Source organism: Lathamus discolor, chromosome 5 (assembly GCF_037157495.1).
Source record: "Lathamus discolor isolate bLatDis1 chromosome 5, bLatDis1.hap1, whole genome shotgun sequence".
In the NCBI taxonomy this organism is placed as follows: Eukaryota; Metazoa; Chordata; class Aves; order Psittaciformes; family Psittacidae; genus Lathamus; species Lathamus discolor.
In genome coordinates, this window is record NC_088888.1 from 117,597,939 (window position 1) to 117,624,841 (window position 26,903).

The following is a 26,903-nucleotide window of genomic DNA, read 5'->3' on the forward strand; positions in this document are numbered from 1 at the left end:
GCAACATGTATTGGAACCTGCCAAATCCCTGGCTTGGGAGTTCATTTTTACTCTAGGCACCTGCTCTGGATATGTAGGACATCCAAAATCAACTTCTTCCACCAGCAAGCTTCAGAAAACAGGGTAGCTAACGCTGCACTTTCAAGGTCTATTGCAGCTTTCCCTTTCAACTAGGCTATGTGGAACTAAGAAGCAGAATCAAATAGCTTCTTAGCACTTCACTCCTAAAGCTCCTGCCACACTCTAGGTAAAATACAGTGTCAGCCTACCTTGCTCCTGCTTACTCCCAGTCCTGACCAAAGGGAAGAAAACCCACCCACACTCTTCATAGCTATCCATGGCTCAGCATCAGCCCTCTTTGGCAGGCCTTAGCTCATTGGACCTCAGCAGGATCCCGTTTTCCCCATGTACAAAACCTAGAAAGTAACCGTAAATTGCCCATAAGGACAGGTTACTGGCTATTATGTGCAAATCCCAGTTCACTGAGAAACCTGGCACTGAAGCAATATTTATACTTGTTATTATCTGCCTGTAAAGAATTCTTTATTCTCCTAATAGCCTCTGCAAAATCTTACGGTTACTTATTTCCCTCTCAGCTTCTGCTATTTGGAGGCACCAAAGCAGCTAGATTTATTTTAGTCATACCATGGCTATAAATTGCATGTGATGGGATTGTCCCTCAAATACATCTCTGTCTCAAAGTGAGCCTTGCAGAATCTGAAGCACATTGCTCACTCCACCACAAGCGCTAGTAAATATACAACCATATATTCTGTAAGTACTTGTACTTTGAACATGGGAGCAAATTCAGCCTTTTCCATCTACCTCCTCTAACAAACACTAGTGCTGCCACCATTAAGGATACTAACGCCTGCCCTTTCTCGTTAGCAACTGGGATGCAAAAATTCTCTCTCTGTTAAAATTTCAGAGAGCTTTGAGGACTAGCATTAGCCTACAGAAGCTAACCCTCTGGATTTACACTCAGAGCTTTGAATTACAACTATCTTTGATCATCTGTGATATTGCAGTTTCATATATCCACAACTCCACGCTGCTAATAGGAGCTTTGGTGCCAACAGCATGCCAGGCACTTTCCAAATTCCCCTTAAGACTGGGGCCCCATCCTGAGGAGCACACACACACACAAGCAACCTGTTGTTATAATGAGATTCCATTCTCATATGGTATGCCCCATAAAAGTCACACTGGAAAAAAAATGCTTAGGGTATTCTGCAAATACAAGTATTCATATTAATTAGATATTGCACTTAAGCTATATGAAGCTGTGTTGATGTTCATATAACCCAACAAAAATAAATGGTAGTTGGGCCTCAACTGTCTGAAGGGAAATATATTTGCTTCATAAGTACTAATGAACTTACTATGGTGTTTGTAGGGAGAGACTTTAACAGAAAACACAGCAGTGAGGCAGCAGAGTCGCAGTGAAAGTCGGCAGGACTAGAGCATGTAACTTCTACTGTGCCTTTTGAAACTGGGCCTTTTGAAACATTCCCCCATCATGAGGTTATTGTGACGCAGATCATATATTATCACTGTGAAGTCCCAAAGGAAGATGTTTGTTAAATGCCCGCAGTGAAGAGGTTATCATCTGACGGGTATCAAGATTAAATTCAGGGGAGTCAAAGTGCTATGTGATAAGTTGCTTTTGTATTAGGGCAAGGTTTGTGCATTCACCTCGGAACAGTAAGCAGCAGTGCAACTTCAAAGACTTTTTCCACACATGGGAAAGGCATTTACATGCACTCCCGCAAAACAAGGTGAAAGTAAAAAGAATTAGTGAAATTAATCAAATATACTGCATTTTAGCAATAGAACAATAGCTATACATTAACATCTCCACTAAAGGAGAAGACTAGGAATATACAAATAGAAGACTAAGGCTTTATAAGTTTTTGGCTTACAAAACCCAAAGGGACAGTAAATGAAAGGTGAAACTTCCAGCAGAAAAGGCTAAAAGCCATGTATAAAACCCTCTCCCCCAGTTGAGGCTTAAATACACAGCCGCCTATAAGTGTTTGGAAAAGCTAGATGGAAGAGCCAGAAAAGAATGCAGAGCCTGAAAAATCCCTTCCTTGCACCTCATCAAATCCAGGACATTCAGAGATGGGCTCATGAAAGGCCCTAGTTTCTTGCAAGGGGGAGAAATCAGGAAGACACCTATCCCCTGGATTTACTGTGCAGTGATCACAGGGCTGAACATGTAGGAGCTGGTTCTTAGGAGTTTATTTCAGACTTCAGCACTAAGGAGCACAGCAGTGTGTTAGCATGTGGTATTTTTAGTCTAATGGCAAAGACAAGACAAATATACTGGCTCAGAAAAGTTCAATACTCCTGGTTCAGAAAAGCATCCCAAATTCAGTTCTGGTAATATCAAAATGCACTCCTGAATCATGATGAAGACAGGTGAAAACCAGAGAGACATGGGCAATGCCAATATGATTATTTACAAGGCATAACTGCAAGTCAAATCTATGCCCTGTGCCATAGTGACTTCCATTTCAGCTGTAAAATTATACCGCTTTAAACCTGGTTAATTCTGCTTTAACCCTCAGCCAATATTTTTCCTAACCACTGATTGTTTTCCAGTTATTTTACTAGTCCCAAAATACAGACATTTATTTTTTTAATGTAAAAAACAAAATATATGACTTTAGTAAATTAACCCAGTTTAGATTTAGTATCTATAAACACCTTACGCTAGTAAAAATTTACCTGCACTCTTATCTCATATGAGAGTAGCAGCCAGATGAGAACCTGAGCAAGTCTTTCTGTAGCCTTTGTTCAAAAACTCTTCTGAGGAAGCATCGTTTATTCCTACTGAAGTAAAGAATTCCACAGCTTAGCTAATTTATGCTACATTTTCCATTAATCCCAAGTAAATTGAAGAATCACATCTTGAAGTCCAGAATCTGCCCTGAAATCTAAGCAGGCAGGTGACACGCACCCTTAAACTGTGCTCACATTTGAATTTAAACAAGTTGCTCTGTATTAATCATGAGGTATTTTATCTTGGAAGCCTGCCAGTCATTCCCATGTTTCCACAGGTTCTCATTGACAATGCTCACCACATCCTCAGTGCTCTTCTCATCTGTTCTGTCATTTCATACATAATAGACAGACCCATTTTTCACCTCCCCAGGAATACAGTACGATACAGAACCTATGAAGTATGTGGCCAATATCATCTAACCTATTAAATGTCAGAATCATATATCTCAAACTATATGTCAAGATGCTGTAGTCTAGCAGCAATAAACTCATTTTGCTCCTCATGGGGAATGCACTCTGGCTTTAAGAATCCATGTGGGCTTTCTTAGGTATAGATTTGATTGTGACCTACTGTGGATGGCTAACATGCTCAGAGATGATGGCAGGAGTTGGCCAGAGAAAATCTCAGGTGGAAAGACAGAATGAAACTTCACAAAATATTCCCTTTTATAGTTGGCTAGCTTGTACCAGTGTCGCCCCTTGTAGGGTGATCCTATGCTTGCTCCAGTATGAGACCCACCTACTGTAGTTTGATATTTTACTATCGTTCCACCTTCATGTACCATGCTGGACATTCTGCTTTGAGGAAAATCGTAGGCAACCCAACTGAATTTAAATCAAACAGAAGTGGCAGCTTTCCAGCAGCAAGACAGCTACGTGAGTTTATTGGAAACAGAACACCAAAAAGCAGACATCGTACGCTCTGCAGGATGCCAGGAAAGTGCCAGCAAAACAAAGCATGTGCTCTTGGCTTGTGTGGAAGGGCTGCTGCCCATGCCAGCAGAGTGGCTTCACTTAACACTGCATTGTACACTGTGCCTGGGCAGGCAGCGCAGCCGTCAGCTGGTAGCCGTCCACCCCAGCCGCACGTGCCTCCAGCACATGGTGGGCTGCACAGCTCAAGCACCTTCAGGGCATGTGGAGATGCCCAGGTCACACAGACCGACATTTCTTGCCTAAGACTGATGGAAACATCACCTGAGAGTGAGTTCATAGGCCTGAAAACGCTGTGGCTGAAGGAAACCCTCAAATCAAAACCATCCTCTGCAGGCTGTGGCTGTGGAGCAGGAGGCTGGGAGCTGGGCTTCCTGCCCCAAGCTGAGCCAAAAGGACCATATCTAGGTTCCTGCCAGCACCCTGATGAGGTCTGGATGCTGACTGGCATCAGAGACAGACTTCAGCTGGGCACCTGGTTTATCTGCTGCTGGCGACTTCCTGGCCATACCCATCCTCAGCAGACAGCTTCCACTGCGAGCCTCCCAAAACTCTGTCTTCATGGCAGGAACCTTCTTGCAAATCTCCACACAGCAAGAGGTGTAAGCTCTGCCTCTCCTTCTTACCCCGTCTCAGCTCAACTCCTGCTAAGATCCAGCTGCAATCTACAGATACAGTTCAGTTGGACATGAAAGTGCAGCAAAACATAAATCAGATTTATTAATCTAAAGAGCTCAGAAGAAAACCAAAGACTGTAACAGCAATTTCTGTTACACCAAGTATTTTATCCATGTACCTCACTAGAACTACACAGATTGCTACTCCTCATTTATTTCTCTATTCCTACACACCCATGGAGTTAGGAGCACAAGTGAACTCAAGAGTCTCCAGAAGGGTAGCATCAATAACTGATTCTTCCTAAAATGAAAGCTGAACCTCTTCTGCATTGGTCTGATTGATGAGCCAGTTGCAAATATTGGGATTTCTGGCTGAAAGCCAGTACTGAAATAAAGGGACATTATCATGATCCTTTTTGTCATGCAAGAAGTAACAGCAAGAAAAAAATATAACATTGCTTCTATTTATTTTGAAGGTCTTTTCACAGAGCTCACTACAGCACCCAGCCCCCTCCTAACATACAGAAATCAGACGGAAAAAAATCAAAGAAATAAGCTAAAATCTCAACCCTGAACTAGCAAAAACTTTGTTAATTCAGCTACACGCCTGCAGCATTTGAGTGATTCAGGTTCCTGTTACTGAACTGCCATTAAATTGTAAGGATAAAAAGAATAAATGCTTTGACAAATTTTAATTATTAGATAGTTAACTACTGTAAACACAAAAGAACCCATGCAGAGACCTGACTTGTATTAGCGACACTCATTAGCTGTAATGGAGTTAACAGGAGACATTATTTATGCAGTACACTGTGGGTATATAAACCCTCACAAAGACGTTTTCATTGAAAACACCTATGCTACGTACAGAAATGGACTCCCTTGATCCACAACAAATTTGAGGGGGAAAGTACAACAGGAAGCAGTGTTTTCAACTCCTCCTTTAGCCCCCCATTTTTATTTGGGGTGCAAGTAACAGACTCTGGCCATGTGAGACATTCGCAGCAATCCCAGGCTCTAGCATTTCTTTCCAAGAGGGATGCCTTCCTGCCTTTCTCTCCATAGCTCTATCAAAATAACAAAAGCTTTTTAAGTTTAATAAATAAAGTATCATGTGTAATGAATACGGGCTTTGTCTGCTTTGCTTTATCAGCCTTCTACCTAAATAGCAGCCTGAAGAACATACAAGAAAGCATCACTGCCTTGGCGGCTTACTTATCATTTCAGAAAATGACTTGCCTGTTGGGATGATAGTTAGGTTTGGGCTTTGGGGACAGCACTGAATCTTTTTGAGCCCAGTGAGGGAGCAGCTACACAGAGCAAGTAAATCATTTTAATTTTGCACAAGTTGAAAAGCATTTTTTCCTCGACTTCAGCTAGATGACAGTGGCATGATGGCTGATTTTCATTTCAATCAGAGCAGCATATGATTACCACCTAATTAGAATGTAGAAATAGAAAGGAGATCATTTTTTAACCTACCCAAGAGAACAGTGCTGGGGGAGGGGAGGAGATTATGTTAATCAAATGATACTGGCAGAGAAGAGCTACCGAAATAGCCGCCTGAATTTTCATCGGCACCCTTACTGTCCTTGAGGATCTGTCAGTGGCTTCAATCAAAACCTGCATTATCAGAGCTTTATTTCTGAGTAATAAATACACTCTAAAATAAATACATGTCACTGCAGGCCCAAGCTTGTCATAGAAGATCTCACCTTAGGCATAAATACATACATATATTTTCAAAATTACCTATAGTTTTGTTTTCAGCTCCAAACTGCAAGCACGAAAACCACCAAAGCAAAACCAAAAGTAATATTATCTTAAGGGCAGTTGCTTGCATTAGTTATTAAAAATAACCAATAAAATATTTGCTTTCATTAATTAAATATTGTCAGCTTGCTTCCCCACTCCTTTTTAGAATAAATGCAGAAACTCAGTTGCTCTGCCTAAGGGAATACAACTGAGGTTACATTAAAGGAAACTGCATCAGACAATGTTTTCCAACTCTGCGTCTCCATCTGCGTCCTTCTGGAGCGATAAAGGCAAGACCTCATCTCAAGATGCCACTTTGCTTAATTGTCTCTGAAGAATGAAGAGCCAAAATTAGGTTGCTGGGACCACTGAAGGGAGGGGGAAAGAGAAATTAAAAGAAAATAAATAATAAAACGATCCTTCAGGCAAACAGTCTGCAGAAACAGGGAAATTGGGTTGTCCTGATGTTTTCATGGGCTCAGGAGGTAAAAACAACCTTTTGTTAGCTGCCTGACCTGATTTTGAAGGGAGACACATGAGACACATTCCTAACCCACTGCCTTACACCTCCTAGGTACATGCCTACCTAACTCCACGCCATGTAGGCACCGCCAGACTTATGTGGTACCCAGATGGATGCCATGCTTACCTGCAGAGAGCTGCACATAAGACAAATTTGTGATCATGCTGGTTTATCCCAAAATCATAGAATCACAGAACAGGTAGGGCTGGAAAGGACCTTAAGATCATCCAGTTCCAACCCCCCTGCCATGGGCAGGGACATCTCACTCTAGACCATCTCACCCAAGGCTTTTGTCCAACCTGGCCTTGAACACTGCCAGGGATGGAGCATTCACAATTTCCCTGGGCAACCCATTCCAGTGCCTCACCACCCTAACAGAAAAGAACTTCCTCCTTATATCCAGTCTAAACTTCCCCTGTTTTAGTTTTAACCCGTTACCCCCCTTGTCCTATCACTACAGTCCCTGATGAAGAGTCCCTCCCCAGCATCCCTATGGGCCCCCTTCAGATACTGGAAGGTTGCTATGAGGTCTCACTGAGGCACACCTGCACTACCTTGCCTTGTGCAACAGAGAAGAGTGGCAACTCCATTTGCTCTGTCCTCCTGGGCAGTGGCTGGCCTGCAGGACATCTACCTCTCCCCAGACTAGGCACCAGTACCTAGCACTATTTTAGGTGCCTGAGGTATCCTGCCTGGCACACAGATATCCCTCTGGAGCCCAATACCTCCCCTGTGGGTTCTGTGTCATATCTGCCAGCCCATGGGGAGGTCCTTCCCTCCCTGAGCCACGTAACACCAGTGTTCTATTTATTTCAGCAACGATAACTCTTTGAGCTGAGATGCTTCAATACAGGTTAAGGCCTGGGTGGCCAACACACAGCACAGCTGCTGTAAGTCCTGCCGGACCTTTCAAGCTGCATCCTACGCTTGAGGAAGCTGCTCCCTCACTGCCCTACTGTGGCCTTCCTGACCAGGAGGAAGCATGTGCTTACCATACCATCACGGTGACAAGCTCTGTGAGAACAAGGAAAAGAGCATAATCCCTGAAGCTCCTCATCACAGACTGTCCCTTCCTCAAATTCCTACATACCCTCCCCATCCTTTAAAACTCAGTTGTTCACACAGCTTCTATCAGCAGGATACAAGTCTTCTCCTCTCCCCATCCAAAACAGATTTCCACTAATTTCAACCGCTACAGCATTTTGCTCATCCTCTTTTGCTGGCAACATACAAAACTCTTCTGTCAGTGGGATGACGCATAACCGCTTGCTAAAACACAGGGACCTAAATCTTACATACTTCAGGCAAAGTAAGAAAAAGTGTCTCTTCAGTAGTGATTCTAATGAAAAGGAATCAGGAATATGTTGATTTATTTTCCATTTATGTGCTTTTAATCTGCATCAGTTATTTGGATGGAACATATATTGCAATCACACTCTGCTGTTTGCTGTTCTGCTGGGGTGCGTAATAAATGTTTTGAGATATTGTGCAAGAGAAAGAACAATACTTTGAACTAAATGTGCTGTTAAATTGAAGTCTGCTCTTGAGCAGTGAAACAGTCCTGAGTTTTTTCATGTCAGTGACACATCAGGTAAGGCATACAGTGAGCTTTTTTATTGTTCGCCCTTCTGAGAAGCATAGCGTAGTACTGAAATAAATAACAATTTCTAACATTGCAAGTGTTCAAAGACACTTGCCACAAACACCCCGAACACAACCCTGCCCTGTCACCCCCCAAAATGCAGTGGGGCCCAGAATTTAAAGGTTTCACCACTCTTTTCTAATACCATTATGGGAAATCAGGTGGCAATATCTCAAACTTGGCCAAATTATTGCAGAAAGAAACACTCATAACATTCAAAGAGCTTATGAAGCATTTTTAAATGAATCCCAGTGCATCATTTTCTAAAGGATGGGATCCAATTCTGTTTTGTGCTCTGAAGAATTGTGTTAAACCTCTAGAGCACTTTGTGAAATGTGAAAATACAGTTTGCTAAAGAGATAGCCTAGGTGGTCTGCAGTAAATTAACTGGTACTGCTGACTGTGGCCATTCCTGTCAGTTTGCTCCAAGGGTTTTCTACACTTACAGTATAACACCATTTACCAGCTTCTAAACTAGATTTGCCCTCTGGCTGCAAGTCAGCAGACCCTGGTGTAAAACACAGCCAAAAAGTGGTTTGACTAAGAGCTGCATTGCAAGACCGGAACAGTGCTGTGTGTTACTTACAACTAAGTGCAAACCACTACTTACAATTCTGTTTTCCCTAGTGGACTTTATGTAGTTAAGTTTTAGGCTGCTAAGACTACGATGGCTGCTGCCCTGCCTAGCTGGTGCTCCCTGTTCACTGAATTACAATAGATCTCTCTCTTGCTTTGTAACAATTAACCTCAGAAAGGAGCTAACTCCATTTGCATGGTAATGAGATATTCATCTGAGCGACATCAGAGTTAAGCATGCTAATAAGTTTTTATGCAAACACCTGAGGGGTCAAGCACAACCATGGACTTGGATAAGAAAACCTTTTATTAAATGCAAATCACTTTTCTTGCAAATCCTATGACAGAGAACTTCATAGGATCCCAATGCAGCTGCAAGAATGGAATCATTTAGGTTATATTTTCAGACCCCCAGGCTAAGGAATATAACCACTGATTTATTTGTATTTTTAATTAATATCAGTATGGATAAAATCTTCATTATAGCATCAAAGGAGAGAAGTACTACAGGAAGGTAGAGAGGAGAAAATAACAATATTGCCTTATCTTTCCCAAATTTGTCACAGTTTCCTGGATTGCAGGAAGGCAGATAAGACACTGCTGCTATAGACCACAACAAGAGACTTAGAGATTTGTCAGGTCTCCATCTTACCCACCTATCTGCTATTCCCAAGTGTACTGTTATGTAGGCAAATTTCCTAGTGAGCATGTTATCACTATGGCCTCCATCCTGCACCAAAACTTCTTCAATTCATTCAATCAATTCACATTCTACACTCAAGGAGTTTGAGATCCGAGTTAGAACAACCAGCACCTAACATTACCCAGAGGATAACTGCTTGCCAAACATCTTCGGGACTAAAGGAGCAGAACCTTCTCAAAGGCAAGGCAGATTGCGCAAGGAGGAACGAAGGGAAGAAGCAGACCGATTCATTTAATTCTGGCAGAGCCAAGTGCAGGAGGCCTCTCTTGTTCAGGAGAGGCTGTTAGCACGACACACTGACTCATGCTGACAGCGCAGCCAGCGCCAGGGGAGTGGTTCTGGTTAGCAGTAACAGGAGTGAAACATGGGCAGCCCTCTGAAGTGCTGGCCTCGTGGCAAATTGTTGCGAGGTTTTGCTCCCGGACTGGAACATGTGAATTTAAATATCCAGTGAGTGCGGTGGGAGTTGCTCTATTTTTATGACAGAAGTTTATCGGAAGGATAATATCATATGGTTGCAGTAAGAGGAGACTCTGCTGCTGAGATTTGCAAAGTCTCTTTCATTTCTGTTGCTGTATGACCAGCTACTTTTGGGAAAAGTTTGGGTGAGGTATAATATTACTACTCAGAGCCCAAAAATTAATCCAAAGGAGTAAAAATACACAATATGAAATGGATCAGATTAACTCCTGGCCCAGAGCTATGCCAAGTCATTTAAATCAGGTGAACTAGGCTCACCATGCTATATGCATTAAACAACAGCAACCCAACTGTATACTTCTCCAAGATCTCTCTCACTGCACAAGTTACTGCTACCTTCAATACAATTGTTCAGTATTTTTATTTTGCTGCTGACCTATTTATGTAAAACACGCAAGCATGCCATAGTCTAAAATTCAAGCCAGTAGATGGACAAATAACCCTATGAAGAGGGGAACCTTTGCACAAGAAAAACTATTGGTAACTGCGCTCTCAAAATGTATCTTGCCTAACATCTAGTACTCCCTCTGAAAATGACAAAAGCTCTTGGGGATTAGCTCTGAATTGTCATATTCACTGATACATAATAATTGCATCAAACACATCACATGTACATCTTCTAGTGCATCAAACAGCATGAGACCAGCCTGGCGAGTTTGGCATTCAGGGTGTCAGGAAACATTTAATATAACAACTATTAGCTATACTAGTCCAAAATTCAAACCCCAGCTGTGATGTAAGCTCAGTAAGATAGCTTTTACCGATTGTTTTGTAGTCAAGACAGCCTGGGCTCCATTCACTGTCCAAGCATTGTAAACTACAGCTACTTATTTAAAAAGTTTTCAGATTAAATTGGAGTTTGTGGGGAGCAAGACAGGAGCTTTAGAGCGAGGGAGCCAAGAAGGCCAAGAATTAGAAGGGAATTTATTACAGAGTGAGAAAGGAGGAATCATGCATAGTCAGTATTCACAGTTTACACTAATCTGCGTAGACCGTAAGCACAGTGGCATTTTGCAAACACAGGTATTGAACATATATCACAAATACTGTCACTTCAATCACTGCCTGCTATGAACCGCAAGTATTCTTCCAAAACAGACATGAATCTTTCCAAGGAGAAGGGGAGAAATTCACTTGAAGTCCATGGAGGGAACCAGAAAAATGTGGAAGTGACACACTAACTAAAAGAAGGAGGGAAAGGTGACAGACAGGCAGTCTGCCAAATGAAGTCAGGTTTCTTGTAATATCACTAAGAGAAAAGTAGTTAAGGGATGTATATACAATACATGCTCAGCTTTTGAGGAAGAAAAGCTTATTTCTGGAGCCAAAAAAGATTTTTAGCCTATTTGTTAAAATTACGTGGTAAAAATGCAACACAGAGAAATTACAAGATGGCAAAGCAGCACAAACATAGAGGTTCTAACCTCAATGCACTCAAGCATTAAAATTACATACTAGTAGACTACAACTACAAAGAACCAGTGTCCAAACATGTACATACACTCCTTAGTATACCTTCTGGAATTTAGCATTCAAATCTCAACACAGTATTTCCTTTCAGTTCAGCTGGTAAAAACCAAACCAAACCACATAAACCTGCTAAATTCATACCCTCACACATCAGATTCTCAGGAGAAAAAGACCCCCTGAATATGCTGCTAGAGGAAAAATCCTACTAATTATGCCCCTGGATCCAGTGCTTCTTCACTGGATGCTTTGTTACATATTTTCAGGCAAAATACTGAACAACTCCAGCTGTCTGAAATGTGCTGGCTGTCACCAGGAGGAAACAGGCACATCTTCAGTGTAAGACATCATGATTATTTTATTTGTCCTGTCACTTCTCTGTTGCATTTCTCCAAATCAACACTAGGAACTATCAGCCTGCTAGGAACTCAAACCTGAGAAAGAGAGAAGTAGAAAGGGGCAATACGGAGATCATTCTGTTGAAAGCATGTGGTTTTGCCTTGTAAAAATAATCACCATCATGTTGTCACTGGAAGAGGACCAGTCCTGTTAAAAAATCACACTTGTACCCCATATTTAGTGAGTGTTCCAGGGAAAACTAATGCTGAACTGTGAGCAAACCAAAAATTAATGACAACAGAAAATATCATCATACAAGTCTTTACTGTAAAGTGACCCCTGGCACACCACTGACTTTTGGTGCCCGCTTCTACTGACAACTGGTATATACATTTCCTTTCCACGAATCTCTTCATCATTACACAAAAACTCTGACGCTCAGAAGCAGTTTAGGAAGAGAATAGTCTTTTACTCGGCCAGGAAAGATCACAATGCACAGGAAACGCACAGTATGGTTTCAAACAGAGGTATTTCCCTTCAACTCCAGCGTAGCTTTTAAACATAACAGTCTTCGCCGGCTATATTGTCCTGACCTGATTTCATTGGTCTTAGGACTAAATAATAAAAGACTTTGAAGGCTCCAGCCTATGTTTACTTTTTCCACAGTTTTGGAGTCAAAACCAATAATCTCAAAGAGAAATTTGGGAAATTTATAATTTATTCCATACCTCATTTTGGTTCTTGCTTAACCATTCCTTAATAGTGTTAAGGGCAATGACAGCAGCAGGCTCATTTGGAAAACCTAAAGACAGAAGAAATAAGAGGTAAATAATAGGCACACACTTTTCTACACATACAGGAAAACAAAACTGTGTTGGCTTATTCCCTCACCCATTTCGACTATTTTGGGAATACAGTTGGACAACTCCCTTCTTCACAGATTTGTATGAAGGTAACATCAATTACTTTACGTAATATTAATTATTTTTTTTTACCCAGCTAAACAAATTGCAAATAGAGCCAGTGATTATTCTATTGGATTTTAATTTATTTATTTCAAACTCTAGTCTAGGAAAGCTCCACTGCTCAAGAGGAGTAGAGACAATAGAGAGCTATGGGTGTCATCCTAAGCAGGCAACAATACATGTATCACAATAACACTTACTAGGCTTACATTTCATAGAATCATAGAATAGTAATTCAGACATTTCTTAAGGTATAAATGCTTTCTTAAAGCTTGCTTTCTTCAATCCATCTGTCAGCAGAACTCTACAACACTATGACCCCAATGCCGCAGGCATTTGTGACCTAAAATATAACAAATAACTTTGGAAATTAAGGGATTCATGAAGCATAAGCGTATGAATTTAAGGCCTGATGTTGCATGATATACTAGCAATAAACAATATCAGATATCTTTCCAGGGATGCAGACTTTTTGCTTTGATGGTCTCTATCTATCAAATCTAAAGATGCTTTCACTACTTAGACAGCCTTAATTTAATTTCCCTTTAAATTTCTAACTTGAGGGCAGCAAATCATTTTTGTGAGGACTGAAAAATAAAACCCCATAAGCTGTATGAATAGCTCTCAGTAGGTTAGATTAATAGAAAAGTCTTTGAAGAGGTGGAGCTGCAGGCACAGCGTACAAGCAAGCAAAGGGGCAAGATAGAAAGTCATGAAATTTGGCATACAGCTGGCATACATCCAGCCTCTTTTACATCATACATCACCCCTGCACCATAAACTGAAATGCAGACATCGCACATTAGTTCATTTGTCCAGCTTTCTGACCTGACACATTATAGAATCACAGAATCAACTAGGCTGGAAGAGACCTCTAAGATCAAGTCCAACTGTTACCCAGGAAATCCTCCAAACTCATCCTGTTATCATCTAAACTCTTATCTTCTTGAACCCTTTTTCAGAACTAGCTAACTTATAGATCGGGGGGAATAGGGGGAAGAAGAGAATCATAGAATCATAGAATAGTTAAGGTTGGAAAGGACCTCAAGATCATCTAGTTCCAACCCCCCAGCCATGGGCAGGGACACCTCACACTAAACCATCCCACACAAGCCTTCATCCAACCTGGCCTTGAACACTGCCAGGGATAGAGCACTCACAACCTCCCTGGGCAACTGATTCCAGTGCCTCACCACCCTAACAGGAAAGAATTTCCTCCTTATATCCAATCTAAGCTTCCTCTGTTTAAGTTTTAACCTGTTACCCCTTGCCCTGTCACTGCAGTCCCTGATGAAGAGTCCCTCCCCAGCATCCCTATAGGCCCCCTTCAGGTACTGGAAGGCTGCTATGAGGTCTCCACGCAGCCTTCTCTTCTCCAGGCTGAACAGCCCCAACTTCCTCAGCCTGTCTTCATACGGGAGGTGCTCCAGTCCCCTCATCATCCTCGTGGCTTCCTCTGGACTTGTTCCAGCAGTTCCATGTCCTTTTTATGTTGAGGACACCAGAACTGCACACAATGCTCCAGGTGAGGTCTCACAAGAGCAGAGTAGAGGGGCAGGATCACCTCCTTCGCCCTGCTGGTCACGCTCCTTTGAATCCCTCCACACTGAGTCACATCCCCAAAGTATTATTAGCTGTAACTAGACTTTGCAAGGATTTTGTCCAGCAGCGTGTGTACTGTTTTAAAGTGATAGGTGACAACTACCCAGGAAGAGTAGCAAGTAAAATAGTCAATGTTTGGGTAATACTGACATTTAACGTGTGCTTCCTTTGCACCCATTTTTCAATAAAACATACATTTTTTTAAGTATCTTTGCTTTTTTTCAGGGTCCAAGATGGAAAATTATCTAAGATCCTACAAGTGTTACTGTGGATACATCCACTAATGCTAGGAAAATATATTCCTGTGACATTTAATAACGCTGCTGCTACCATCAAGGCATATTTCTTACGACACGAAGTAATGAACACTAATGAAACCCAAAGCAGGGACTTCCAACAGGCTCATTTTCATCAGATAAAATAACAGACCTCTAAGCACAACGTCTGCTCAAATTAGTAATATCCTCTCTAACAAACTGGGACTTTTAACACTGAAAGTCTGTAGCCTGAGTGTGGTAGATCTGCCTGGACACACAACGAACACCATGCAGAGGGACAAATGCGTATTTGAGACAACTGATATACCATTGCTTATACACTGAATGGTTTATTTCCAGAACAATTCTCCCTCCAGCAAGATTAACTTTTCAGGCTTGTTTTTCACTCCCCTGCAGCAGGGTATTCATCCAAAACTGTGATAAAGCACTGACAATTTTATAGAATCTCTCTGGAAATTGTACATTATTTAGGAAGCTGCTGCCATACGAACCTATCTTAAATAGAAACTCATCTAGGAAACTGGTGTTCAATTACTCCCAAGTAACCACAACATAAAAGAAACAGTTTAGTGGCCAAAGTAAAAAGCCTTGAATTCTGTGTATGATTTCAGAAAATATCTTGAAATCTATAAAAGCCTTTTATGACTGGTTACAAAAAGTATTAATAAGTATTTTATACATATTTCTGGTAATTTTAATGAAACAATCACCTTATCTGCTTTACGCAGAAGCAGGATGGAATTTAGCCTCCTGATCCATACCCTGCTCCAGCACAAAAGACCCTGTGCCCCTGATTCTCAAACAGAAAAACATGTTGTTTTACAGGGCTGGGTTAATGGGAGATAAAGAGAGATGGGATCTTTTTAAACACATCTTTGCGCTGTTTGTATCTCTAAGCTACATTTGTCTGCCATAGTATTCCTGGTCTGCTCCCACACGTGCACCCAACCCCCGTCCCCACTTTTCCTTTCAGCATGAAAGCAATCTCAGTGAGCACGTGGGAATCAAATTACTTGAGAGAAATGAGCTCGAGGACCCTCACAGTTAACCGGCTGCTGGAGCAGCAGCTCAGGCAATTCTGGCTAAAGGCTCAATTTCACAAAAGATAAAACAGGTAAAGTAATGAGTGACACTGGCCCATGTTACTGCAGTGAGTGCTCCTCCAGAATACTGAAAAGGACAAGGGCACAAAAAGGCAAAGAAGCATTAGCTGTAAGGTACAGGTAAGCAGTGCCTCCGTAAGACTTCACTGGTTTATCTGGCTGGAGAAGAAGGGAGGGTTGGCAAGCTGTATGTCATGGATAGGTGAGGGGTGAAGCATGTACCTATCCCCCCCCCCCCCCCCCCAGGTCTCTAACTTGGTCTGGGCTTTCTACAGCAGTGCCCACTAATCACATCCCACCATCTATAACCAGGATCTAGTCCCAACCCTTCACGCACAGCAAATCCTAGAAGCAAGCAGCCATCACCTCTTGCGCTCCTCTCGGTTCAGGGGCCCTCCTTTGAAGTACAGACTTATTTATGATAGTTGTTGTCACAGTGGGTGCAAGCCTGGTAAGTCAGTATGAACAAGGGTGTTTGGAAAGCTCTGCACGGTTTGAGAGGCATGGTGAGTGAAGGAGAGACCCATGTGCATGTATGGCCAGGGCTGAGCTTTGCTCTGCTCATTCAACACTACTGACTCTGGAAAGTACGTCAGCACTGACCATCTCCACATGCCTCTGGCCATATGGGTAATGCCTGTATTGCTTCTTTGTCTTCAGGAACACAAGAACTTGTTACTCTAAGATCTTTCTAATTTGCTCGGAAACTGTTAATGAAAGCTCTCCTGTTCTTGCCCAGTTGCTTCACAGCTAAAATGTCACTGCAAACAGGACAGCTGCCTTCGTATACGTTTGGAAAAGGGCTGCCAGCTTTAACACTGACTTGGGCACCAGCACTTGCCAAACTTAGAAACCTCCTTTCCTCCTCCTTGTGTGTTGCTAATAAAGGTGTAACTAAGACATTTACCCCCCCTAACAAGACACCTTCACACTCCCCACTACAAAACCCCCATCCTACTACCACTACATAAAATATATCTCATGTGAAACCTACTCCTTTTGATATGTCCTTGCACAGACATAACCCACAGTGGCAGCCTATGAAAGCTTTAAAAGGTCTTCAAAGTTATGAGCTTCTGCTCCTCTTTCCAGGACTTTACCACGTTATGCCTGGAAATTGTTACACAGACATAAGAAATGGCTGCTGAAACGAGGAGCACACTGTGCAAGTGCCCACAGTCATCATGGCCATAATTTTCCAAAGAAGCCATGATAAGATCTGGCAGGATTATTTTGGAATATTTGATATGAAAACAATGTGCTGCTTTAGAGGAAGAGAGTGTGGAGAAGAACTGAGAAAATAACTGTAGAGATACACATCAAAGTTCCACTTACAGAACGTTAAGTCCCCTTAGTTCATTAATACATGGAAAATAGGCAATGTATTCCCTGTTGTTAGACTCTAGTATAAACACTCAGCCTTTTGTGCTGGGGGATCTAGCAGAGAAACATTCACACTATTGTGTCTGTTACCGCATGCCTAATCTGGCAGTGCAGTATCTGAAAAATGTCTACTACAAGTTATACAATGAATAACACTGCGCCAAGGATTTGGGCAGATAAAATTAACAGAAATCTAGTTAAGGAACCCCAAAATTGTATGGAGATGCTAGCAGCTTTATCTGTCTCTCCTCCTGTGCTCAATCCAATGCTGCATCTCATTAAGAAAGTTTAACTTGCAATCGGGTAATGCCACCTCCACACGAAAAGCCCATTAACAAAACATAAGTACTAAACAGTCAACCTTTAATACCATATAGCTGAAGACAATCAGAACAGGTTCTATTGTTTAAGTTATAATACTAACAAGCAAATGTCAATCCAGAAAATCACTTCAGTAGCTGCAGGGGTAAGTGTTATAATCTGTGAGTTTAACTGAGATGCCTAATGTTTTCTGTAAATCAACCCATCCTGATAAAAAAGGGTCTGTATCTTTTTTGTTAGCGCAGCTCAAGTGCTCAAAAGATTTTTATTCATTTAAAATATGCTCACTTTTCTATGGTTTCTAAAAGGCTCATCACAATCATAATATTCTCATTCTTATTAGTTTTAATGGTTTCATTTTGAAGCAAGTCATGGAAAAGAATCAAATGCACATCAACACAAATACTCATTACGTGTTCCTCATACTTTCCCATGAAAAATATCTACACTGGCATGTTTGTGCATATATCGAAATGCAACAGTTTGCAGACTGTGCCCGTGCTCTAAAATCAAACCCAAGTCTCCCTGTTAAATCAAAATGACTGTCAAAATAATAACTTCCATTTATTTAGTTTATATATTTGCCAATGATGTTTAATAATATGTAAAGGATGCCCTTCAAAGAGAAGCACAACAGTCACATTTTTAATTGTGGAAGTGTACCAAAGGCCCTCTCTGCAGTCAGTGTGACAAGGTATTTCCACCATGCATCAGGCATTTGTTATGTGGGAATTGTCAGCACCAGATGGCATGAAAAACAAAGATGTTTCCCAGGTTGCTTTAAAAAAAAGAGGCACTAAGCACTTATTCCATATATATTCTGAAACACAATATTATTATTGTTGCTACAAATGCTTTCTGAATCACACCAAGCATGTGAATAACCGAGCTTCATTATGGTCATGTGGGTTAACGCTAGCTATTGACAACACACTAATCACAACACTTCAGCCTTATCATTTTATGACAATAAAAGGAAACAAATGAGATGCACAGCCCAGCATGCCTGGGGTAGGGTTAACTCAATACATTCACTTGTCCTTCAGCTGTGAAACTAGCAGTATAATCTTGCAACTGATCCCATATAATCATCTTGTCAAAGGTATATTTTAGTAGTCAAAATGAATTCACTCATGCTAGGTTGCTTCCCATTACCACGGTAAATCTGGCCTGCTTGGAAGCGGAGATAGGAGTATCCTACCAACAAGCTTAGCTTGTTGCTATTGTTGAGGTTTTTAGCATTTTTCCCTGTTTTTTAATAACCATGGTCATGTGGTGACCGGATAAGCAAAGCTGACAAGTTGCTGGCCTGATCATTTCTGTGAACACTTTCAAGCTGGAAAAGAAATGTCCTCATTTGTATCAGCTGCATTGAAGACTAAAGAGAAGAGCCATGAATCTTCTGTTAAATAACCTACCTTGCCTTATTGAACTCATTCAGCCAGAGAAAACCTTATTTGCTGTCCACTCAAAAAGTAACTCTCAGAAAGACTGTGAAATTAAGTATTGTGAAGAGCCAGTTAAGAAACAAAGCTGCACAGATTCACTGTATCCTTCATAGCCTGTGCTAGAGTAATTAATTAGCATGCATACAAAATGTCAAAGGAAAAAGAGAAATCTTCAAAATACATAAGCAAAGCATTCTTCTGAAGAAATCACTGTATGACTTTCAATTCTTCTCATGCCTTTTCATTTTCCTTGAGTGAAAAATATCAGCAGCAACAGATAAATACACACAGTTCCTGAAGAATGATTGCCAATTGCATTCAACTCTGACATGATAAAGAGGCAGCTGCTGGAAAATGGTTAATAAAGAAGCCCAAAATAAGCATCTAGCAACTAATGCGAGAAAGAATGTCTCTACTATGGCAGCAACACAAAGTAGGTGGAGTACTGTAATGACAGCCCTTCTTCACCCACAGAAGTGTGTTGGGTAATGCAGTGATTCCTGGTTAAGTCAACCAGGGTCTACACTGGTACCAAGGCACATCCTAAACCTCATGCAAGTCAGCGAAACCAAGGCAAGTTGCAGGCCAAAACACATTGGGGCTCTTCACAACAGGGCTGGCCCAGTCTTGGCTTGTCAGAAAAGGTGCCCAGTGTGCAGTCATATCTGTGCTGACTGACAGCTATCTCCTGTCTGATCAGCACAGAAACCCACCTTCACCAGGTACAACTCAGCCACTTCTTTTGTGCAAGCTGCAAATCTGGACCCATCTTACAGCTGCAGTCAGAGAAGCCAGTTACAAGAAGGTGGCTTGGATACAGGAAACCCATGCCATTGCTGTATCATACCATGCTTCACCCTGTACTACACCGATATCATACAAAAATACCCGCCATACAATTGTAAAACAATTAGTCAGCTAAACAATTAGCTAAATATGGACATACTGTAATTATTTAGGTCAGGTGAGCAGGTTGAGGCTTGCACTAGCAAGCCTGAGGATTCCACTGAAGAAAAACTAGACTTCAAGTTTCTCAAGCTGCTCGATATCTGTTAGCATTGGGAGGAAAAACTGTAGTTTTACTGAAAATGCATTCACACTTGGACTGCTGAGGAGGAATGGAGCTTCCCTGTGAGGACCTTACTGCAGGAGGTATTTTACTGTGGTTCTGTAGGAGGAGAGCTGAGTATTTGCAAGAATTCCACTTTTCTGCAGCAGTCAGTAGAGTTTTATTAGAAGTCAGGATTTTGGTTTCATTCTTTCTCCAGCATTTATAGGGAGTATGCTTGCAGGGGGACCACATCATGGATAAATAGGTTCTCTAACTGTCTTGTAAAAAGATATAGCAAGCAATACTCAGAGCCTCTCTAGGAAGCAAACAGCTTCATAGCTGTGCTGTTTACTGCTCTATGTGATGGAGCTTTTCTGTCTGTCAGGGTGTTTCTAATGCCCATGTGCAATGTTAAGGCTTCAAGCTGAGCATAATCAGGGAAACAGCAGAAAGGTGCCACCACAACATTGAAAGGGAGAAGACGTCGCTACTCCGGCATTGAAAGGGAGAAGACGTCGCTACTCCGGCAATCAGCATTCTCATATGGTAAGAGAAAGTATATACAACGTAAATGCAACTGAAGGATACACTTACCCAGGTAGTTTCACAATTAACCTACTTATGAGAGTGTATATGCAGTGTTTGCATAAATTGCACACCCGCTTAGACACATGTATGCAGCTGCTCGTGAGCTCAAGTACATCATTATTCTTAAATCACACTCTACACTGTATCCAGAATTGCTATTCCTGAAACAAGTGTCGTACAGAGAAACGTTGTAAGAGGTTGCAAAGTGTACATGAGCTCCTTAATGCGGAGTGTTTAATCTTCTACTTATCTGTATAGAGCAAGTTGGTTTTGTAGGGTGGCAAATAATACAGTAAAAGTAATTTGAAACTAAGTGTAAAGCACTAGTCAACTGTGAAATCTCCCATCATACACTGAATTGAACAGCGATGGGATATTGGCTTTGTCATAGTTACAATTCCAACAAGGTTAAATGTTTATTCTACCCTCTGATTTAAATAAAAATGCTTTGTTGTTCTCAACTGAAGCAACATGTAGGGAATCAATCCTGCCTTCCTGAAGTGCCCTGCTAATGCTGCAACAGACAAAAGCAAATACCCCCACTCCCGCTCTGAATTCCACTTGAAACTGGTAGTTTTTCCACAAAAAATATGGTCCAGTGCAGTGATGCTTAACCTTTCCTGACACCATCGCAGGCCCTCCTTGACACACAGTGCCTCTAAGCTCTGAGGGAAGCCTAAGCATCCAGGTATCTGCTGCTCAGCAGTAGGAATGAAGTAACGGACCCGGACCTTGCACAGCTCAGTTCCCTATGGAAATGCATTTTGCAATTGATTGCAGACTTTAATTGAAGGCTTGCCTGAAGTCGAGACATTCTTGACGTGCCTCTCCTTGCCGAGTCCCCGATGTCTACTAATACTTCTGCCACTACATGCTGGGCAGGGAAAGAAGGGGGAGAAATGGCTATAAGCAGCTCTTAGTTCTTGCTGACGGAATCTTTGTACAGAGACTGTGAGCTGGGAAAGCGCACTGGAGTGCAGCAGGCTGCGGTGGGGAAAGAGGAGGAGAGGGAGGAAGCACAGGACTTCTTGCAGCAAGGCAGCCTGTGGGGTTTGGTGGAGGAGGGCTGAATTTGGCAGACAATATCAGGGTGTTGGCTTCGCTAGAGCTCTCAGTATTTCAACTAGAACACGCAGCACATTGTGACAGGAGTTACAAGGACTTGGGGATACACATGTATATAAAGGACGTGAGGGAAGACAAGCTACCACAGCAAAATGAAGGGAGATGTCAGCGTAAAAAGTCTGAGAAACTTCAGAGGAATAAAACATATGTAGGCAACGGACAAAAATACAAAGTCACATAAAGAAAACAGACAGTGCTGCCAGCCCAGCTCTATCCTTTAAATCACTTCCACCACATTCAATTGCTCTGACAGATGCAACCCAAAGACCTAGCTGGATTATCTAAAACCAACAGAGTACTTGGTGAAGGCCATACACGTACAAGAACAAACAAAACAATCTGACATTATTTCTACTGAAGCACAGTTCTTATCTCCTCTCTAAGGGAAATCAAAGATTTCCTAAGAGCACATAAAGAAAATCAGCTGAAACAACACATACCTACTCCTTGTGGGGAGAATAGGGAAAAAATTAGGAAATAAAGATGTTCTTTTATCTTTTTCCCCAAAAGACATCCACGGAAAAAAGTCAAAGGGTGGGTTGGGTGAAAAAGCAAGATACTACGTGAGGCATATTTAATCTACGTAATTTACTCTTAAAAACAAATGCATTATTGATCCCTGGTTTGTCCCTATTATTCACACTGTGGATTTTTTCCCATTCTTGCCTCAGGCAATGATAAAACCACACAGACCAGCAGCCATCATATTCAGGAAAACTACAACAGCTCAAAACTGAAATATTTCCAGATAATCTGGAGTTCAATGCATTTTAGATTAAGGGGGGGGGGGGAGGGGGAACATTTTATATTTGATCCTAAATGGCTTCTGTTCTTCACTGTACAGCAGTGCGCTTCATACTACATCAACACCAGCTACATGAATGCTGCTAAAACAAGTGCTTGAGCGGGATGTTTGACTTGACACACCACTGCACTGTCTCAACATTTCATGCATTAATTTTTTAAGAGGAAGCACTTTTTCCCTCCTTGCCTAGATGCTGCTTCATTTCTGTAGAAGTCACTTGACCAGCAAGCGGTGAGCTCCATCTGAAAGTACAGATCCTCTTTTTTGTCCAGCAAAGGTCACAGTGTACCTTGTTCTATTCTATGCTTCTGTATGTATTAGCAACCAGCCAATTTACTCTAGATACTTCATTTCAGGCTGCATGGCAGCAACTCTGTGAGCAAAAATTGCACCAAAGCCACCAGAAGCCATCGAAACTACCTCCCCATGTTGCACCTAAAAGTCTTTTCGCTTGTTCTGTCGCCTGAGAACAGAGCAATATACACAGAGGAAGAATTAGAAAGGTTTTGAGGGATTGGATTAATGGGAAAACTGGTTTAAAGAAAGGATAATGAAACCTTGCATTATAAACCACTAAAATTTCAGCAAGCCTGACTGGTTACAACTGTGTATCTCATACTTCTGATGCTCTTAGCAAGTTCCCATATGCTAAAGAGTACAGAACAAGCGATTAATGGGTAAAATACAAAAATAACAAACTTCAGGATAACCTTGACTCTTCCACTTTTTCTTTGTTTATAAGGACTAATTCAGTCACATGCTAATTATATATAACCGCAAGAGTACTCCCTTATTGCAGCACTTCTGCTGACTGACAAACAGCCTCTAGCATCAGTTGCCTTTTAAACCCAACAACAGCAGCTGATCGAGAAAATATCCCAGATCTCATCAGGTTCTTCAGTGCGCCAAAAGTTCACAGCATTAACTGTCAAACAAGTATTTCTAAAAAAATATGTTTTCTGTTAATATCTCTAATTTGCATTTCACTCACAATTATGCATTTACTGAGTCTTGCACACTTCAATCAAAAAAGGAAATTAAATAACTAGTTAATGGCACTTCCAATCCCACAAATTCCAATCCAATTTAGGCTTGATATGAACTTTAGATCTTATTAACACTTGTTTTAAGTAACATTTCCAGCATGTATTCTGACAAGTTGTCACTGTGATTTTTTATTTTCTTTTCTTTTAATCATATAAGCAAATGTGTTCGGCTTTAGCAAGGAAATTCCTAATGTTTAGAAAGGTTTATCAAACATCAATGTTTCTGGTTAAACCAACATTGGTAAATCCAGCTTTAAAGTCAAATGATTTCACCTTGTAGGACGCCATTTTTCAGGGTGGGGGGAATCCCCCGGTACACATTTTCCATGTCCTTCTGAACAACATTCAAATTGATATAAGGAGAAAAATGCCAATGCAAATGACAAGTACTGTAGTCACAAGCAGTGCCCATATTTGCAAAGAAAATGGTATGGTTGGTTAAATCAAGCAGCGAAGGATAGGGAAGGCTAAGAAATTTCTTTTCTCCAACAACCCAGTACAAATAAGAAGTTGCTCTGGACAATTTCAATGCAAATCTCTTACCACCTGTCAGAAAAGTGAGATTTAAAGACATCCACTTAAAAAAACAGGCATCTGCAAGCTCAGTCCTTCAGTGAAAATTGACCTCCCAGCTCAATTTCCGATAGGCTGAGGAAGTTGGGGCTGTTCAGCCTGGAGAAGAGAAGGCTGCGTGGAGACCTCAGAGCAGCCTTCCAGTACCTGAAGGGGGCCCATAGGGATGCTGGGGAGGGACTCTTCGTCAGGGACTGTAGTGACAGGACAAGGGGTAACGGGTTCAAACTTAAACAGGGGAAGTTTAGATTGGATATAAGGAGGAAATTCTTTCCTGTTAGGGTTGCCCAGGGGGGTTGTGAGTGCTCCATCCCTGGCAGTGTTCAAGGCCGGGTTGGATGAAGCCTTGGGTGGGATGGTTTAGTGTGAGGTGTCCCTGCCTATGGCGGGGGGGTTGGAGCTGGATGATCTTGAGGTCCTTTCCAGCCCTAACTATTCTGTGATTCTATGATTCTAAAAGGGGTTTATTCCAGAGCTTTTTTAAATCTATCTTACGTGTACGCTGAGTATAAGGTGACCCATGTTATGCCTGGGGAAAATGATGCTTCCGAGGCAAATCTCCACGCTCCACACCACAGGCAAACACAACTAATCCTCTGAGAAACACGACATCCCAGGTAGGTTAGAGACAGGCGTACAGAAAAACATTTAAGCTTATTGGACATAGAAACCTCATTGATTATTACTTAATGAAGCAAACTAGAGAAAATAAAAGATCTTCCATTAGGATAAATGTAAAAAAGAAGGGGGGTCAGTTTCAAAAGCTTTTTACATAATCAAAACTGAATGTGTTAGAGTCACGCTCAAGGAGCAGCTTTAGCTAATGTGATTTCCATTAATTTCATCAGAGTCCACTCTATACATCCACTGAAAACAGCTTGCATTAACATGACAGCTGCACATCTCCAGATTGTGAAAAATACCTCTGCAACATCAAGTGGGGTCAGGATTATTTCAGTGAGTCACTGATATGCATTCATTACCCACCACACCACAGTCTTCCCCACATCTTTGGGGACAGAAACCAGCAAAAAAACCTCCAAAACTTCATCAAGGAGGGAAAATTAACACTGTAAGAGACAAAATATAGACTGGCCATGGCAATTACAGCAGATTTAGAGAGATTTTAGCTCAACTCTCCTTGCAGGACGTACATGGAGGGGTGAAAGAGCCTCTGCCAGTTGTAAGCCTTTAGAGTGAAAAAGGGACGTCACACACTCTCCTCCAGCCACTGCAGTGACCATGGACAAGACGGCAAAGAATATGCCTAAATTAAAGTAAGACTTCATAGTATTTCCTGGCCTCCATGGAACCCCTGTGAGGAAAGACTGGGGCAGCTCTATGGTGGCTGCAGCCAGGTCCACCTTTTTCACCTTATGTCCAACCCCTGTTCTGGTCCTGTCAAGGAGAAGGAGTAAGAGAGTGCCTGGGCAGGCATCTGGCAGCCAAGGTCAAGCCACCACACTACCACAGATTTAGCTGGCATAAAATAGTTTAACTACTCTATTTTTCTTTCACCAAAGCATTTTGAAAGCCTGCAAAATGAAGGCATAACAATATGCAGAAGAAAATCTATTAAAAAGGCAGGGAATAGAAAATCAAGGCATAAGAGTCCTTACGCTGGTGAAACCAGTGTAAGAGTTTGTTCAAAACCAATCAGAGTAGTATTTTTGGGGGTAGGGAAGCAACTCCAGTTGGATTTTTCTAGTTAGATTCACAAAACTAACAGACTGTTGTTCTAGCAGAAATAAAGGTTGATTTTTATAAATCGCTAAAAAAAGGACCTCCACAACAAAGCAAGAAAACTCACAGTACTGATGAGTCAAACCCAATGAGATCAATACCGATGCTTATTTGGAGTATACTTATTTATATATGAGCTTTGCAAAATAATCTCATCCAGCTTGCTTATGCAAATAAATGCTACTGAACTTGCAGTAACTACCTGGAGACAGGAAAAGAACAGACAAAGTGTGTAGGGTTAAATGAATCTGAACATTGCTAAAAATCATTCTGAAAAGCAGAGGTCCAGCCACTAGCTAAGATAGTTGAGAATAAATAAATTATACTAACACTGCAGCTGTTACTAATCAAACCATGTTAAAGCCACTGTGTGTCCAGCACTTGGTATTTAGAAGTATTCTAGGAATAGAGAAGAAAAAAAAAGTGTTGGACATTGAAATGAAAGAAGGATCTCTAAAATTCATAAGGGTCAAAGAAGAAGGATTTGTGTTCCTTAGAAAATAGGAGATTACAATTAAACCTATACGACGTAAATGAATATGAACAAAGAGAAAGACTAGTTGCTCCAAGGTATCTGAGTTCACACAAACACCAGAAGAAGGGAAATGAACTTCAGTTAATAAACCCCCTCTCAAGTAAGAAATTGGAAGAAATCTCTACACAAACTGAAGGAGCAGGAAGGAGGAAAAAAACCCACTAAGACAGCAGTCAGACTAGCTTTTGCAAACAGATTCAAAACTGCTTAGAGCATTATTTGAAGACAGAGCTAGTGTGCAATAAACAATGCTAAGCCAAAGGAGGAAACAATGAATGTGTGAGCTTCTGGGACATTTCTTGTGCTGAAATTTTAATGTGGATCTTGTTTCCTATCAGTTCCAATCAGATTCCACATATATCTTTCATGTTCTGTGTATGTAAGAGTAGGATACCACCACCAGGTACACACTGAAAATATCTGACTATTCAAAAAGGATTGAGATACTTTTGAAAACTCAATAACCAAATGAAAAAGCCCACACACTGATTTTAACAAACCAAGTTCAGAGT

The 26,903-nt window shown here is 41.4% G+C and overlaps 1 protein-coding gene across 3 annotated transcripts in view; it reads right to left on the minus strand.

Annotated features, from left to right (window-relative positions):
* The window catches only part of MACROD2 (mono-ADP ribosylhydrolase 2), an 890,631-nt gene that overhangs the window by 248,383 nt on the left and 615,345 nt on the right, over positions 1-26,903 (minus strand). For all 3 annotated transcript variants that reach the window (XM_065682311.1, XM_065682310.1, XM_065682309.1), the window contains exon 8: positions 12,554-12,627. In XM_065682311.1, coding sequence (XP_065538383.1) covers positions 12,554-12,627 — 74 coding nt within the window. The remainder of the gene's footprint in view (positions 1-12,553; positions 12,628-26,903) is intronic.